Raw genomic sequence first — 16,205 nt, 5'->3', positions numbered from 1 at the left:
AGGACTTTCCAGTGCTCACTGCAGCAAAAGGTTAATAGTCGTCTCTTCTTTTATGTACTATAAACGCTCAATTCTTAAGGATAGTGTTTCAGGGCAAGTTGAGTATAATTGCTAAATAATATAGTCATTCTCATTTTAAATGAGTAATACTTCCGTTGTTCCTTGTGCGTGTGTGTGTGCATGCGTGCTCGTGTGTGCGCGTGTAGGCAGGCATGGGTGAGGTCTCTACTGGGGGGAAGCCACAGCCATCCTACTGGAATTTGCACATTTACGCATTTGGGTTTTAAATATGGTGCTGCATCCTGAGCCTCTTAGGCTCTGCAGATTATGTATAATAGATGACCTGCATTTACAGAGATGTGTGCTATACAGATGTAAATGTTATTATAGCTTTTATATTTTATGTTCCTGTTGAAAGATCATTTTGTCTTTGAATAATATGGCTGTTCAGTTTTGGGGGAGGGGAGGGGGTTATCTTTAAAAGAGAATATGAAATGGATATTGCACATCATATATTTCTTAAAAGTAATTTGGAATTTTAGGGTCTGGGATTGGGGCTGACTGATACACTGCCGTGATGAGATATAACCCTTGGAAAATAACAGCACCAGCACATGCCTGCATCTGTCTAACCTCATAATTCACTTTCACATTGCATTATGGATGTCTGCGTTCAGTGAGTCTATCTTCCCTTTAGGTATTATTTCAGCCCTTTGAGATAATAAGGAAAGTTTAATTGCGTTGTTAATTGATTTTTTGCACAACATTATTACCTTGATTGATTGCAGAGTTGATGAAAATGTTAGACACAGGCAGCGCGGAGTATCAGCCCAGCAAGGAGTGGGAGCCTTGTGGAGAATAGATAACCTTGATGTTAAGAGCTATATCCTTCAGATATGTCTTCCCTTGACATATTGATGGCCCTTGAAAAGGGAAAAGCTGATTGTATGCAGAATGCAATCATTAAACCCACTTCAGCTTGCTGTTGATTAATTTGTTTTTTCCTGAAGGATCTAGTTATAGGGAAGGCCTCACTTGTACCAACAGGAGCCATTTTCTAGACTCCGGATGGTGCTTAACCCTCGAGGTGAAAAGAAATAAGGAGGCCGGTGTGCCTGAGACAGGAAGATTATCTCTGGGTGAACAGGATAGGGATTTGACATGAGACATTCTTATCCTCGGGAACACTCTATTTCCTCCATTATAGAGGTGGTGTTTCCCTAAAATTCCAACTCATTCAAGAGGCCAATGCCAAAGTGTCTTTCACTGAGCTCTGGGGTAGGATGAAACAGAAACTTCAAGATGCCAGGGAAGGTTTATGTGCCAGGCTTCTAGTGGTTTCTGGAGAAGACACAATACTCACGAGTTTTTATTGTACACTTGGTAACTCTTTCCATAGACTTCCTCCCAGGCCTGGAGAATTTGATTCTTATCGGTGTGTATGCATGTGGGTAATGATAAGAAGGAAGGCAGTATATTCTCAATTTCCCCTCTCCTTGGCCCTGTATGACTCTTTCCATGAAAAGTGTATCGATAGCTATCATTGTTCACTGCAGTGTCTAGAGCCGTCCTCTTGGTGCCAAAACTCAGATTGATTGATCAGTTGATTTATTGATTGGACTTTTTCTGCCTCGTTTTCTTCACCTCAACCCACCACTTCTCCCGTAGGTGCCCAACCCCACACAGAGACTCAGAGGGTCAGCCTTATAGGAAAAAGAGTTGGCTTTGCCAACGTCAGTGGAATGGAGGCTCACAGACCTGCAGTCATTCTCAAGAGTCTCCATCTTCTAGGAGAAATGCCTATGGCTTCCCCCCTCTCCTCCCCAGCTTCTCTGCTCCTCATGGAGCATTCTGAATTATTTTGCTCTCTTCCTTCCTTTGTAGCTATCCCCATTATTCATTTAAATGAAATTTTAATTGTGTAGAATGGTTGGAGGCTATGAAGACTACCAGCAGTTGCCTGGAGTCCTGAGCCCCTCCAGGAAGGGTTGTATGGGCTTCAGAGTGGAAGAGAAACAATCCGTGCATCGCCCAGCATTCCAGAGCACCCTGTACCTGAAATTCACAGTGTAGTCCAGAGCAGTTTCTTCTCGGTCTGCCCCCCCCCCCCCTCCATGCTGAAGCTTTTTCCTCCTGAACTAACCACTGGCGCTCAGGGAGTCTAATATCCACAGTCTTGGCCCTCAATTACCGTAATGGCTTATAATGAGATTTTGGCCAAGTAGCAGGTAGCAGGTTATTACTTCCTGCTCAGCGTGGACAATGTCTATGCTGTTAATTTGTGTTGCTGAATGTGCCTCAGAGCTGGGCATCAAACTGTCAGAGCCAGATGTATTCTATTAGGTGCAAGGCTCACATTGGCCCATGGGCAATTCTTTTTTTTTCTCCCCAATAAGGAGACAGGTTAACTCACCACAGGGTGAATCCTGACAAATTCAAGCCAGCCAAATAAAAGAAATAATATCCCAAGCCATCAAAATGGTATGTTCCAGGGACAGATAACACCAGGTACCACCCACAGTCAGCGATGTCTCTGACCCAGACATTCCATCCATAGGCAAAAAATCCAGCCCTCAACAGTGCTGGGGCCACTCTGGTGCTTTCATTAAATTTTAATGAGCCTGACCCTAATGAAGGCCCTTATAATATACTCTTCTACTGTTTACTTTGTCTTTATCTTTGGCGTGCACACACACAAAAGGAACAGAAGGTTCAAATTGCCTTACAAACTGTTTTCTTCTGTTGATTCTTATTTAACCTACAGTGTCTTGCATTAGCATTAGCATATATGTTTATATATACACAAAACCTGCTTTGAAAAGAATGTATATAAACATGTGCTAATGCTAATGCATTATATATGAATGCATTATATATATAAAAATATATATTATTTTCAAAGCAGGTTATATATAAACATATATGCTAATGCATTATATATGAATGCATTATATATATATATATATATTTATATATATGCTTTTCAAAGCAGGTTAGGGGAGGGAGAGTTGAAGATCAAGAAATAATGAAAATATTTTGGTGTCTGGTAGTGGGGTTTGTTGGTGCCTGAGAATTACACTGAGCTTTCTCTAACAACCGACTTTCAGCTATTTTTTTTGTAATGCAAACTTCTTTCCGTTAGATCATCTATCAGTGGATTCCTTCTAAGGAAAGCATTTTAGGGTGTCCTGGAATTAGGAAATATTATGGTAATATCAGTGCAGAAAAAGTTTGTTTGGAGTCTAAGGAAGGGCGTGTGGAGGCAAGGGTAATGGGCCCGAGAAGGGGAGGGCCTTTCTTCAATTCTTACAGGGTTAAAATGATGACATATTAAGACCCAGTTGATACTGGGTCTACTTAATTTTATTTGAGAGGCCCTCTTTTACAGCTTGAAGAACAAAAAAGAAAAAAAAAAATCCAGCAACTTGTCTTTATTTTCAGTGACTCTCCTGAGAAATTTCAGCCTGTAGAACCAGACACAACTGTGGATGTTTTCCCCCCTTTTGATGGGAGTTCTCTAATAGGAACAGATCTGAAACCCAAAAGCAAATTTCTGCTTGAAAGCAAAGCCAAAATTCCTGTTCACACTCTGCAGGAGGGCTCCACTGCTCAGAGTTGTTCATAGACCAGCCTGTCATTTTCAGAGAGAGCCTAAGAATATTCTGGGCAATTTTTCTGCATGTTTTTTTTTTCCCTTATACTTCATAAATTATACTTTGCAGGTTCCGTTTCATTCGTCTTACCCAAGAAACTCTTTTTACTTTCCTTCTGTTAATGTAATCTGCACATCAATAAATTTAAACTTTTTTTTTTTAGATATTCAAGAACTGGAGCAACCTTTTAGAGTGTGATTTTTTTGGGTTTTTAAAACCCCAGTTTACCAAAACTCAAGACATTGGGATTATTCCTTTTTTTTTTTTTTTAAATCTATGACTTTGAGTGGTCTTGACTTTACAAGAATTTTATTTTTTAAAAATAAACGTGGAGAGGGAATTCATTTAGGTTTTTCTGAACAGTGTGAATTCCCAACCTGCAGCATTAGCGTCATCTGGAACTTGCAAAAATGCAAATTCTCAGCCCTATCCCAGACCTACTAAATCAGAAACTCTGTGGATAGGGTGCAACACTCTGTTTTAACAAGCCCTGCAGGAGCTCCTGATTCACCATCACGTTAGAGAATCAGTGCCCTAGGGACAACTCATGTAGTTCTACTTGTAAATGTCCAGAAATTTATAGTAAACGCTGATATTTAGCAATAGTATCCTGAGATCCTTTCATTTACTCCACAATAAAAATCCTGAGTACCTCCAACACCCCAGGTCCAATGAGGCACAGATGAAAAGGTATCATCTCCACCTTGTCTGAGCTCGTCTAAACAGGAGCTCCGAAGATGGAGAAGTATTTAATGAGCTGTCTTCCCACCTCAGCTAAATTTCGTAACTATAGCATCCGCGCTATAAATTCTCAATGAAGTTCTTCGTTGTGGTCACTCTGCTGTGCCTACTAAAACAGTGGAATTGACTTTGGTTTTAGATAGGGCTTCATGTATCAGGGGAAACGCCAAGGTTTCCAGTTAACCAGGAGTTAGTAAGCTAATTTGATAATTAGCTAGGACCCAACATTCCCCAGGAGGCTAACCAATCACATGAGTTTTACATTAGGAAACTACAAGGGAAGAAAAAGAAAAAGTTTCTCATAATCCACTGAGAAACCGCTAAGCTACAATGTCGCATAAGACCTGGGCTCAGATCTGGTTTCCCTTGCTCAGAAGTCCAATAACTCCAATTTTTGTTTACTCCCTTCCTTGATGGAATCTACTCCTTTAATTTTATAAAATTCTAGTTTAAAATGCCATTTGTTACAATTTCTAATGTGTTGCTGTTTAAAAATGAAACGGCATGTTTGAAATCCCTAGAAGCCCTTAAAGGCGTGTCCCCGTCCCCAAACAGAGGTGGTCATTTGTCCTTCCAGTCATGAAAAGAATCCTTGACCTGTGTTCCAGAGACTAAGGATGGTTGACCAACAGATGATAGAGCATCAGTTCGGGTTATTTTCTTGTTATTTGAGCAGCTCTGCCTTTTCTTTCTGATTTATCTCCAACAGGTTAGTCTTAGAGGTAAGACAATGACTGTGAGCTTTGTGGACAGGGAAGGCTTTCAAAGGAGTAGCTGTGATGTATGTGGGCTAAGTTAGACACACATTTCGCACAGTTTGTTGATCTGGAGCTGGATTTCTTGGTTTGTATTTCTTTTTTTGTTTGTTTATTTGTACTCCTTGGCTGTCAAATGATGTTTGGTAATTCCATATGATTGGGTGGCATATTTCTCTTCGGACTTCTGAGAAATGGGAGGGATGTATCTTTGCCTATTACTTTGTACGCTTCTTTACATTTATGCAGGTGCTATGCAAAAATCCCCACCCTGTGAGCCTGGGAGATTAATTACAGCAATTGATGGAGGAGGAAGTCAGACCCCAGAATTGAGGCCAGAGGAATCCAAAAAAGGGAATAGTGAGGGACATTGTCTGGTAGCTCCGTTCCCAGAAAGCCTTCTTCAGCACAGAGTGCGCGAACATGACATATTGATCATTACAGAACCTATAATTGGTGGCCAAAAAGGCACAGTGTGGCTTTAATGGCCCTTCCTGAATAGTTGCCTTCATTTATTATTATTTATTTTTCTAAAGAAGGCTGGCGGTTTCCTAAATTCATGCTGCCCTCTAGTGGCGAAGCTACTGACTTCAGATGGAAGGTGGGAAAGATGACTGTGGAGATAGAGGCGGTTCATGGCTTTTTTTTTTTCCTTTCTCCTGTCTGATAGTTTTCTGAGTTCCTGAATCAAAAACTCAGAAAGAAAAACAGATCCATACCACTCGGACCGCTTTCCACTTTGACTGACAGCCTAGTTTGTGTGACATCCATCAGGCAGCAGCCGTGAAGGGTTCTTCACCAGTCTTCCCTGATTTGCATCCTGTCTTGGCATGTACTTTGAAATCCAGCCCGTCTCAAATCCATTAAGACCTACTTAGAATAATGAGAAGGGGGAGAGGGAAAACGTGCTCCCACAAAACCAACCTCCCAGAGCTGAAATTTCCCCCAATGAAAAAGTAGGTAAAAGTGAGCCCAAGTCAGGCTGTTGGTAATCTTTGAAGTTCTTGGGGGACCTCGAGTTCCTGTCAACTGGAATGAGCAACCAAATGGTGAGTTTGAAAAATAAGCTGTACAATCAAAATTCCTAATTCTATTCCGACGGCGGCACCCTATATTTCAGATATATCTGGACTGAAAGGTGGAGTTCTGTTTTGTGTCTGGCCTGGCTCTGTGCCCTTAGGGAAGCTAATTTGAAGCTTGCCTTAGTTTCCCAGGGTTGCTAGGATGAATACCACACAATGAGTTGGCTTGAACAACAGGCATTTATTATCTCAAATGTTTGGACGTGAGAAGTCCAAAGTCAAAATCTCAACACCCGGGGGCTTTCTCTTGGAGTCACCTAGCATGCTGAAGCTGTCTTGTTGCAATCCCTGGTTCCTGTGGCTTGCACCTCTGCCTCCTTGGTCATCTCCTGTGGCATTCTCTAGCTGACTGCCTCTGAATTTCCTTGATTTATAAGGACTCCAGTGTTATGGCCTCATCTAAATAGGATTTTCAAAGACCCTCTTCACAGATGAGTCTGTACCTTAACTGATAACATCTATTGGTCCAATTTACAAATGGCCCATGCCCACAGGGGCACGGATTGAGACGTGAACGTGGCTTCTGTGGAGCACCTCATTCAAAACCCAACAAATCTCATTTTCTCCTCTGTAAAACAAAGGTCTTTTACTTTAAATGAAGACCTTTACGTTCTGTTTCAGCTCCAAAATGCTCCATTCTTGTTTAAGAAATAGTTTTCAAGGAAAGTTTAGTATTCTATTTATTATTTGCCATCCCTCCTAGTTTATAAAGTACTCTTATAGGAGTATGGACATAAACTATTGTTTAGGAAATCAGGGTAAAAGCTCTTCCTCGCTTCATTTCTGACCTGAGAAGTAACCTGAGAAGCAAACGTGCAACTTAACTGGCTAAAAAGATTTAACAGTTTACTGGGGAAGGGAGTCTATTGGGACAAGGAAATATTTGCTATAGAGTTTGGCTGTTCCCCCTACACTTGCTATATTTTAATCAAATAGAAACATGTAAATAAGAGAGGTCAATAATATTAGTGATGGTCAAACTGGAATGAGCGACTCACATCTCAGAACTGGGATTCAGTCTTCGGCCACCTCCAATGCAAAAAAATATGTATTAAGCATTGATATCTATGGAAAAGCATGTTGACCGTGTCCATTTCCAGGGCGCCCATAATGGAAATATGCACTACCAGATAACTTCTCTCTGTCAAGCCTAATATCCCCTTGTTGAGGGGAGGGCCTTGAATGATGCAGTCAGGTTCAGCTTGGAACCCAGCATCCCCGTGGGCAGAGCAGGCCCCAAGGTGGGACAACAGAACTTGTTCCTTAGGAGCCAATTGACAGTGCAATTTTTTCTTGGACTTGGACCAGCTTTCCCATTTGCCACTAATGCTGTGTGAGGGGAAAACTTGCCCTGCATTTTATTTTTCCTGTCCTCCCTTTCTCATCTCCTCCTCCTCTTTTAAAATGACAAGCCTCATTTCAGCTGCCCTGGGAGTATTTTCCACAGACTCTGGTCTGTCATATTCTGCTTGGCTGCCCATTTCTCTGGAGGTTAGTGCAGCACCCACCCCACTGTAGGTCTGGGTGATGTGCAACCCGGCTTTGCCTTACCATCACCTTCAGGACAGAGTTTGCCAAAATCCTTTTTGGGCTGAGTGGTTTCCTTTCCCTGCTTTCTTACAAACATGCAGGTGAGACTTGAAAAGGCCCAGCATTTGTCTAAGCAGACCCTATCCTCTGTTCTGTCTCAGTGGAAAGTTTAACCTCCCATCAGGCCTTCAGGCAGGGAGTGCCCTCTTCTCAAGGCAGGTGCTGCCTGGCACAGGTGGCAGCTTGCTTGGTATTTGATTGGGTCCAATCATACACCCAGGGGAGTCTCCTTTGCCCCACTTACTTGGTACTGAGAAGTGAATTAAGCCAATCCTTCTATCCTAATGTATGATAAACATCGCTGTTAGAAATAATCAGCCTGCAATAAAATTGACAGCAACTAAATATGGACTCACAAAAAAATTTTAGAGATGAAAACTGACCCAAGATTTGTATCTTATCAGTAAACTGAAAACTGCACACATCTATGGGGAGAGATTTAGCCTTGGTAGAAATAATCAAAACAAAATAAATTGAAATGAAGTTAATGCAAAATATAATTTGTCATCTAAACTCGGACAGAAGACTGAAGTCTTCTTGTCGCAATTCAGATCCACCACATTTTACTCGGGGAAATGTGACTTTTGTAAAAAATGATGACTTTAAGAGAGCATTAGAAGATATAATCAGGAAAATTTGACATTTGGCAAATGCTGATTGAGGAATTAAACGGCAATGTAAAATTTATATGGGAAATAATTGATCCCATTGAAAAGAAATTCAATGAAATAGAAACGAAATTATGAAAAATAGAAATGGTTTGGCTTTGCATTTACACAATGGATTAAGGAATTAAATTGGCTAAATGGAGTTTGCTGTGAAAATTAATGTTTTCTCAAAGAAAAGATGCCAGGCTCAGTTACATGTTTATATTCATAATCTTAAATCCAAAACATCCTTGGGGTCAAAGGGGCAGATTTCAAATGCCCACCAGTGCAAAATGTCAGGGTGAAGATAGCTAGGTCAGAGCATCCCTCTTGGGGCTGTTCTGTACAAGAAAGGAAAAATGTTCCTACGTTGCTCATTTGAGAGGAAGCTAGGAAATGCCCTTGGCTGGCAGGGCTTGTGGAAGTTAGTACAGTATTTGGTAAGGACAGCATGCCCACTGCTGTGAAGACGTTTGGGGGGCTAGCAAGCCCTGCAGCTCCCTTGGCACCCCATTCCAACCCAGTATGCAGATTATACTCCCAGACCCTGGCCTGAAGCCGCACACAGATGGTTTGGGAAGAAAGTCTCACTGTCTTCTCTGTCTCCACTCTCCCTTGGGGATAGGCCAGGAGCCTTTCCCCATTTTACATCCAACCCCAGGCATCTCAGAGGGGGCCAGAGGTGAAGGAAGAGTATGTCTGGAGCGGACGAAGGGATTTGGTCCTCCTTCCACTCAAACTACTCTAAAGCAACTCCTTCCCTTAAGTCCTCTTAAAGACTCTTTTCTTTCCCTTTGCCTTAGCGTTTAAGTAGCTTACGCTGAAAGAGGATGTTCTGCTAGGAGCCTGTAATTCTTCAGGCTCTGCTAAACCCCGGGTGATAGCAACAGCAGAGCTGATAACATGTCCGGGCTGACCTCAGGGTATTGCTCCGGCCCCTTCTCAGGATCGTAAAACATGGGTGTTTATTCCTTTTCAGTTCCCGGTTTACTCGCAGCCCACACATAACAAAGACTGAGGAATGTGCTTTTCTGGGGAATGTGCCTTTGCCTGTGTGTTTACAGCTCTTAAGGCAGGATGATGGTGTTCAGTTCACCTCTCCCTTTCCAAGCAAACATTGTGATTTGTTTTCGTAGGGAAAAAAAAAAAATGTCCTGCAAAAAAACAGCATTAGTGTTTAGGAGTTGAAGCTATTGTCCTTTGTTACCCAGTCCCCTTCCTCAATGAGGTACATATTTAAACATCTTTAGTCATGCCACAGGTTAAAGTGCTAGCAGTCAGCAGTTGAAATTTGTACTTTTGGATTCTGTTTACACTTTATATTTGTAATACTTAATATGTTAACATATACGTATTGCATGTCAAGCACTGTTTTAGACACCAGGAATTGAGGAGGAGGGGAGGGTCTTGTAGGGGTGACATGCTTGGTGTATATAGTGCCACATGGAAATAGAGTTCTAGAACCTTCCACCGCGGACCAGAGGGGCTGCCTGATGAGCTTTCTCTCTCTTCAAAAAAAAAAAAAAAAAAGGCCCATCCACCTTTTCCCAACACTATCACTGCTTTTTGCAGAGTCTGTGAGGAATCCAATTCCTTCCTTTATTCATATAGAATAGAAACAGAGTTCTATGAAAAACCACTATCCCTCCCTCACCTGTTTCCGAATGCTTGTAGTGATCTAAGCAGATCAAAATCTTTCTCTTTGCACAACTATACTCATGAAAGCGGTGATAGCATTTTAAAAATGATCACTAAAACAATACCAAGGCTAATATTAATAATGACAATAGACTTGATATTTTAATTTTTCCTAATTTACAAATGTGTATTTATCAGACCAACCTGTATTCTATCATCAAATAAGTTTTTATTTTTGTATATGCAAAGATTTTTTTTTTCTTTCACACCTAAAACATTAATGGCAAATCACTTACTGATGGTTAGTCATCAGTTCTATTGAGGATGCTTAATGAGAATTAGGCTCAATAAAGCTAGTGAGACTTAGGTGAGTTGGTGGTTGCACTTCCCAGCTCTCAGAGTATGAAGTCCAGGAGGCAGGAAAGTATTAACCTAGCAGAGCTCCTGTCCTGTCCAGTTGATACTATGGCCCCATGGACTGGCAGGGTTTCAAGAGGTGACTTAGTCCAAATCAAATTTTTGATTTACTGACTATGGGGTCTGCATCCTACATCAAGAAATATCGGACCTGACATCCTTCTCTTCTTAAGGGAAGCATTTTAAAGTACGCAATCATCTATTTCAGAATTAAAATGAACCTCAGGGATTATCTGGCCATTTGCCCTTGTCTTCCAAACACAGAAACTGGCCTGGCAAGGGAAGGGTATGTGTGCATGCATGGTCACGTGTAAGGTTAGAGCTGGAATAAATACACGACTGCCCTTGCTGAGTGGACTTTCAAACTGCATTGGATGGAGCCAGAGCCCTCCTGGAGGTCGGGCCTCCTGCCAGGCTCAGCTGGACTCAAGTGACTCCATGCATGCATATTTCCTTCCCAGGACACCCTGTGGGTCCCCCAGCAATTTCTCTGGTCCTGCCTCTGCTGTGGCAATCTGCATCCACAAAGAGGCCGATTCCACCCCAAGTGGTCATAACCGAACCTGTATAATTAGAACAGACATTCTGGAGGGGGAAGCAATAAGAGATAAAGGGCCTCTTTAAAACAGATTCTTCCCGATACATTTTTTTTCATAATTATAGTTTTAAGAGCTTATGGTGATGGGGGAGCTGGCTACCTAAGAAAAATTAGGAGTCTCATTTGGCAGGAAAGGATTCCCTGGGGACAGCACCGTCATTTTTCAGGGCCCTGGAACAGAAAGCACCACAAACACAGGCACAGGGTGGCCTCATGCACCGTGACCCACGTCACTCATTGTGGCCAGAGCCAGATATTTTACTTAAAAACACACCATTTGCCATTAAATGTGTTGTTGCCCCTCCAGTCCCAAGACATGGGACTTTGAGGAGATACAAACAAGGAAACCCACCGTAGATGTGCAAGGAAACCCTTGCCTACAAACAGCGAGTCCCACATTCCAGCCTCGGAGCACCTCCCCATCAAAATGCTCTTCCCAAGCCAGCACTCCTCTCTGTAATTTTCACAGTTCGTGGCAGCTGTAGTGATGGGAGAAGCTGGGCCGTGGGGAGAGTATGGAGAAGCAGAGTCACCTTCACTTATGAGCAGAGCCTATTATTTTACAAATAACCTCCATGATAAAGTCTCCTGCGCACGCATAGGGTTGTGCCTTTTGTTGTTGTTTTTTTTTCTTCCTTGCTCAAGTTTCGTATATATTTTTTAAACACCAAAGTCCCATTTTGAAGGCAATCGCATCCCTCCTGTGAGCTCAGGCCGGAGTCTCTACAGAGGCAAAACCCTTGCTTAATTTCAGCAATCGTAAGGCTGCTCGAGCTCCAAAACTTCAGCCGTTTTTCAGAGCCACTAGCTGGAGCCCCTGTCCCCAGGCTTGCACGAGCAGCCGGGTTGCGCTTTGGGATGCCAGGCCTTCACCCCGTGTCTTCCCAGAGCGGCCTGTGCACCGAGGGCCTTTTCTTTAAGGATTTTTATCCAAGGCGACAGCTCCTGGCACGTCGGCCTTCTGATCACCTCAAGTGGCCGAGATGCAAATGGGGATGAGTGCACTTCTCCTGCAACATCCAAATGCGGAGGGACTGCGGTTATCCTGCGGCCCCGGGACCCAGCCGCGCTGACCACACAGGGCTGGGGGACTTCCCAGCCGTGATGGGGCCCGCAATGCTGTCTGGGGAGAAATCTTCTGCAGGAGCAGCAGGAAAAGACCCCAAGTGCTGGGGAGTGATGTCAGCTTTCGTTAGAGCAGCAGACGGCCTTAGAATAGACTTGGCATAATAGGGCCCGGGTATCTCTGTCAGCATCTCTGCTTTCTGTCATCGCACACAGTCCCGGGCCTGTCTGTGGTTCTGACAGCACAGAGACCAGCTCTGCTCCCCAACCCTCGGCCCCTTTTTTGTTTGAAGTCTGCCCTTTTGTCATTAATGCACTTGATGTCTATTTAAATCTGACGGCGAATGCAGTATCTGTTTCCCCGTCAAGAGGTCATTGACAATATTAATACCTCATGTCCTGGCCTCATTTTCCCAACGCTGACACCTAGCCGCGGTCTCCCGCATTCATCAAACAGCCATCTCTCCCCAGGATGTCTATAAACATTCTTGCTTCCAGGCCCAAAGAAACAGGGTAGGCCTTAAAAAAAAAAAAAAAAGGACTTTCATGAATGCCGAACAGAAAGCAGGCGTAGGGGCACATCTCGTAGCATCTCCCATCCTTCCACGTTTGGCACTGGCAGTCCAGGCTGCACCCAGGCAGGGTCCGGAGTGGAAGCGAGTTTTGGAGAGAGGTGAGAGAAGAGGAACTGGGTCCCTGGATGCACTGGGGAGTTTCCTGGAGAGAAGGCACCCATCATGGGCTGGGCATTCTTTGGTTCAGGAGAGATGGTGTTGTTTCTGCTAGCCGACAGCCCTATCCATTTCTTTTTATAAAAATTCACACCTGTCTTGGTGCTGTAGAAAGAAATTAACATCCGTTGGCTCCGGCCTTCCAGAATCATGAGGGTTTATTTGAGTCCATCGGGTTTAAGGAAGCCCCTTGTGGATTTTCAGTCACGTGGGAGACACTTGGGCCCAGACCTGGAGAAGATGTTGTCTCGTGGAGCAGAGACTGGCCAGCCAGACCCACCCCCAGGGACCCCAGCCTAGCTGACCATCTTAGCGTGAGCAACAGCACCACAAAAGGAGCAGCTGAGAACCAACAGCTAGGAGAATAATTTAGGACCCAAGAAGGGACCAAGGAAGCTCACTGTTTCCAGGTACCACATTGGTCCTGAGAATCCAGAACTGGCACTTGGGGCCCAGGAATAAAGCAGGGCCAAGGGAGAAGAGTGGGCCACAGTGAACTTGTTCATGGCAGCAGGTAGCAAGAGGGAAAAAAGAAATAACAAGAGTGAGCCCAAGACCAGTTTTGGAGGCCCTGGAACTAAGAGATTCTGCAACCCCAGTAATTTCAACTTGGTCCCAATCCATTCAAACGTGTGAACCTCTGTCCTGTCTTTAAAAGTTTCTAAGAGACCTGTTTCAATTCTTAGTTAAGAACAAGGTTTAAAATTGTGTTGCTGTGGAAACATTTTTTTTTTTCAATCAGAAAAAAATATTTATTACTTAGGCCTTCTGGTGTGAAGACCCCGTGTAATTTTAAGTACTAATTTATCATGAATTAACAATAACTGGTGCTTGTTGGTTTCATACTCTGAAACTGACGGGAAAAAAATAATCATGGATATAGATAGCTATTTTCACAGGCAGGTTTGTGATTCCTGGATGAATATTTTATGGATATAGTTCTTTGGATTTCTCCAGTTGTCTGGGTACACTTCAGAGAACTTCTGTTAGTAATGAGACAACTCTGTATGTCTGAATTTTAAGTTAGTTTGTCTAAAAGTGGAAGGAAAAAACCAAAATGGCAAACAGCAAAATGAGGTTATAAGTATTTTCTTAGAAAAATTCATTTCTCCTTAATATGCTTAGCAAGCTTTTACAATAGCCATAGCAGGTGATTTCTTATAGTGGTTTAAAATAAATAATGAGTTGATTTAAAAGTTTGACCATATCCCAGGGATATTTTTCATAGTTAAGTCCTCCTACAATCTCTTCAAATGAGAGGAAGGTTGTTGAATGGAGCCATGTAATTATTTAAAACTAAAAGTGAAGATGAAAATAAATGTAATCCAACGCACCAAGACCAATCCTGAAAGGAACCAGCCATTTATCAATGTCATAGGTTCTGGCTGCCTTCCATGTGACATCTTTGTCGACATCACCACTCTTCCTTAATCATCCAATACGTAACTGAGTGCCCACTGGGATCTGGAAAATACCCTCTGGAAGGTAACAATGTTGATTCATGATAAAGGACTTAAAAATAGCCACAAATCTGAGAAGATTGCTACACATCTTTTGCTTGGGCTGGGTCTTTAAACTCTTAATTTTCCATTTGTAGAATCTCTACTGAGGCAACCTGTAGAGAAGAGAAACGTGTGCTATATTTGGGGGAGTAATTGACCAAATTAGGAAAGTCCTCAAAAGGTGGAAAAGAAATCATAGAAGAAATAGGTTATTCCCAGGAGCCAAGGGCCTGGGTTGGGTAGTGACATTTTATTTGAATGTCAACGCTGAGGGCAGGGAGATAGAGTCCTTCCCCTCTGGGGCTCTGCCCATTGGACCAGCGATTGCATTACATTCCTGCTTTGCAACAGCTCTGTTTCACTGCTATCCTAATTGTGCCACCTGCAATGATGCTTTCTTTTACTTGCAGGTGTTCTGGGGAAGTGTCGCTATGTTTACTATGGGAAAAATTCAGAAGGCAACAGGTTTATCCGAGATGAACAGCTCTGAAGCCAAGTCCTGTATACCTGAGCCTATTTTCATGAGAAATGAAATAAAAAGAGCAAACAAAAATAAAGAGAGTTGAAGAAAAACTAATGGCCCATATCGCATCTGTGTGTGAAGTCTGCGCCTCCAGCCTTTGGTCCCTTCTGCTGACGTTGCCAGGCCTGTCAGCATCATCCTTCTGCCTTAGACTGAGCGGTCACACAGAGATTGACATGATCACTCATAAGCAGGTCTCATCCACCAGGGTGACAGGCAGCGGCGGCAAAGCACCGGGGCTGACAGGGCGAACACCATGATGGATTGCCTGGTCCCTGCACACTCGTGGGGGAGCAGAGGTCACACCTGGGACCTCCCCAGTATGCTCAGTGGGCTCCGGTCATGTGGGAGACACTCCTGTCTTCAGCTTGCCTACCGAGTTGAGATCCACTCTTATTCCATGGAGCTGTAAGTTTATTTTTACTGAAATAGTCCCTCTCCCCTGTTCTCCTGAGTCTCAATCGCTTCTATTTGGCATCTGCGTAGCTCCCCATCCCACATCTCGTGGCATCTTTATCGCAGGCAGTGCATTTTGGTTTGCAGTTTTTCTGAGACCAGAAGGTGTGATTTCTCAGCCAGGTCATTCATACATTGACGGCCAGCTTCATGTTGTTACAGTCTCTGTATTGGAGTAAATCCTAGACTACGAAAGCATGAACTTTTCCTTGTTTCCTTCATTTCTAAATCCAGTCCTTGCGCTTAAAACTTTGTACTGTCAGGGATCTTTCCCAGCAAGAGGGATTTTGGTTGCTCTAGGGACTTTTTTTGTTTTTTACTTTTTAATCCACACACAAGTCCAGCGATGCCTATGGCCCTTTCTGCGTTTGGGGCAACTTGCTTCTTTGGGTGCTATTTAAAGGTAGAAAAGTGATGAAAGAGAGAGTGCTAGGTCAAGAGGTTAAAAAAAACAAAGTGAGAACTATAGAAAACACCCATCAGACAACTGTTTTTTATAGAAAGCACAAACTCTTTGAGTTTGGTCTTTCTCAGACGTTGTTGGAAATGAAAGCCATAGCCTGTGAGATGGGGCATCCCTGGCTGGGTGCCAGCCCTCATGCATTGTGGGAAATGAGCATGCTCACTGGGCGACCGTAATTGCATTTACGTTCCTGGTGCACCAGTAAAATCACTCTAGAAGATATTCCATGGACTGGGTTGCTATGGATGCACTAGCATTTAGTTTTGCTTCTTTTATTTAGTCAAGTGTTCATTGTCCTGGTTAGCCTGTATTAGGTTAGTGAGGACGGCAAGGCCTGAAAGAGG

General features: G+C 43.1%; 1 protein-coding gene across 16 annotated transcripts in view; it reads left to right on the top strand.

The window, feature by feature from the left end:
* Positions 1-16,205, top strand: part of LRMDA (leucine rich melanocyte differentiation associated) — a 1,434,085-nt gene that overhangs the window by 1,316,077 nt on the left and 101,803 nt on the right. For 15 of the 16 annotated variants that reach the window (XM_077124812.1, XM_077124811.1, XM_077124810.1 and 12 more), the window contains one exon: positions 14,830-14,992. The exons of the other annotated variant lie outside the window; for it this stretch is intronic. In XM_077124812.1, coding sequence (XP_076980927.1) covers positions 14,830-14,909 — 80 coding nt within the window. In that variant the 3' untranslated portion in view covers positions 14,910-14,992. Of the gene's footprint in view, positions 1-14,829; positions 14,993-16,205 lie in introns of those variants that run through there. 16 annotated transcript variants of the gene reach the window in all.

Source organism: Tamandua tetradactyla, chromosome 13, assembly GCF_023851605.1.
Source record: "Tamandua tetradactyla isolate mTamTet1 chromosome 13, mTamTet1.pri, whole genome shotgun sequence".
Taxonomy (NCBI): domain Eukaryota; kingdom Metazoa; phylum Chordata; class Mammalia; order Pilosa; family Myrmecophagidae; genus Tamandua; species Tamandua tetradactyla.
The sequence above is the reverse complement of the archived record's forward strand: the minus strand, read 5'-3'. Positions and strand labels throughout refer to the sequence as shown.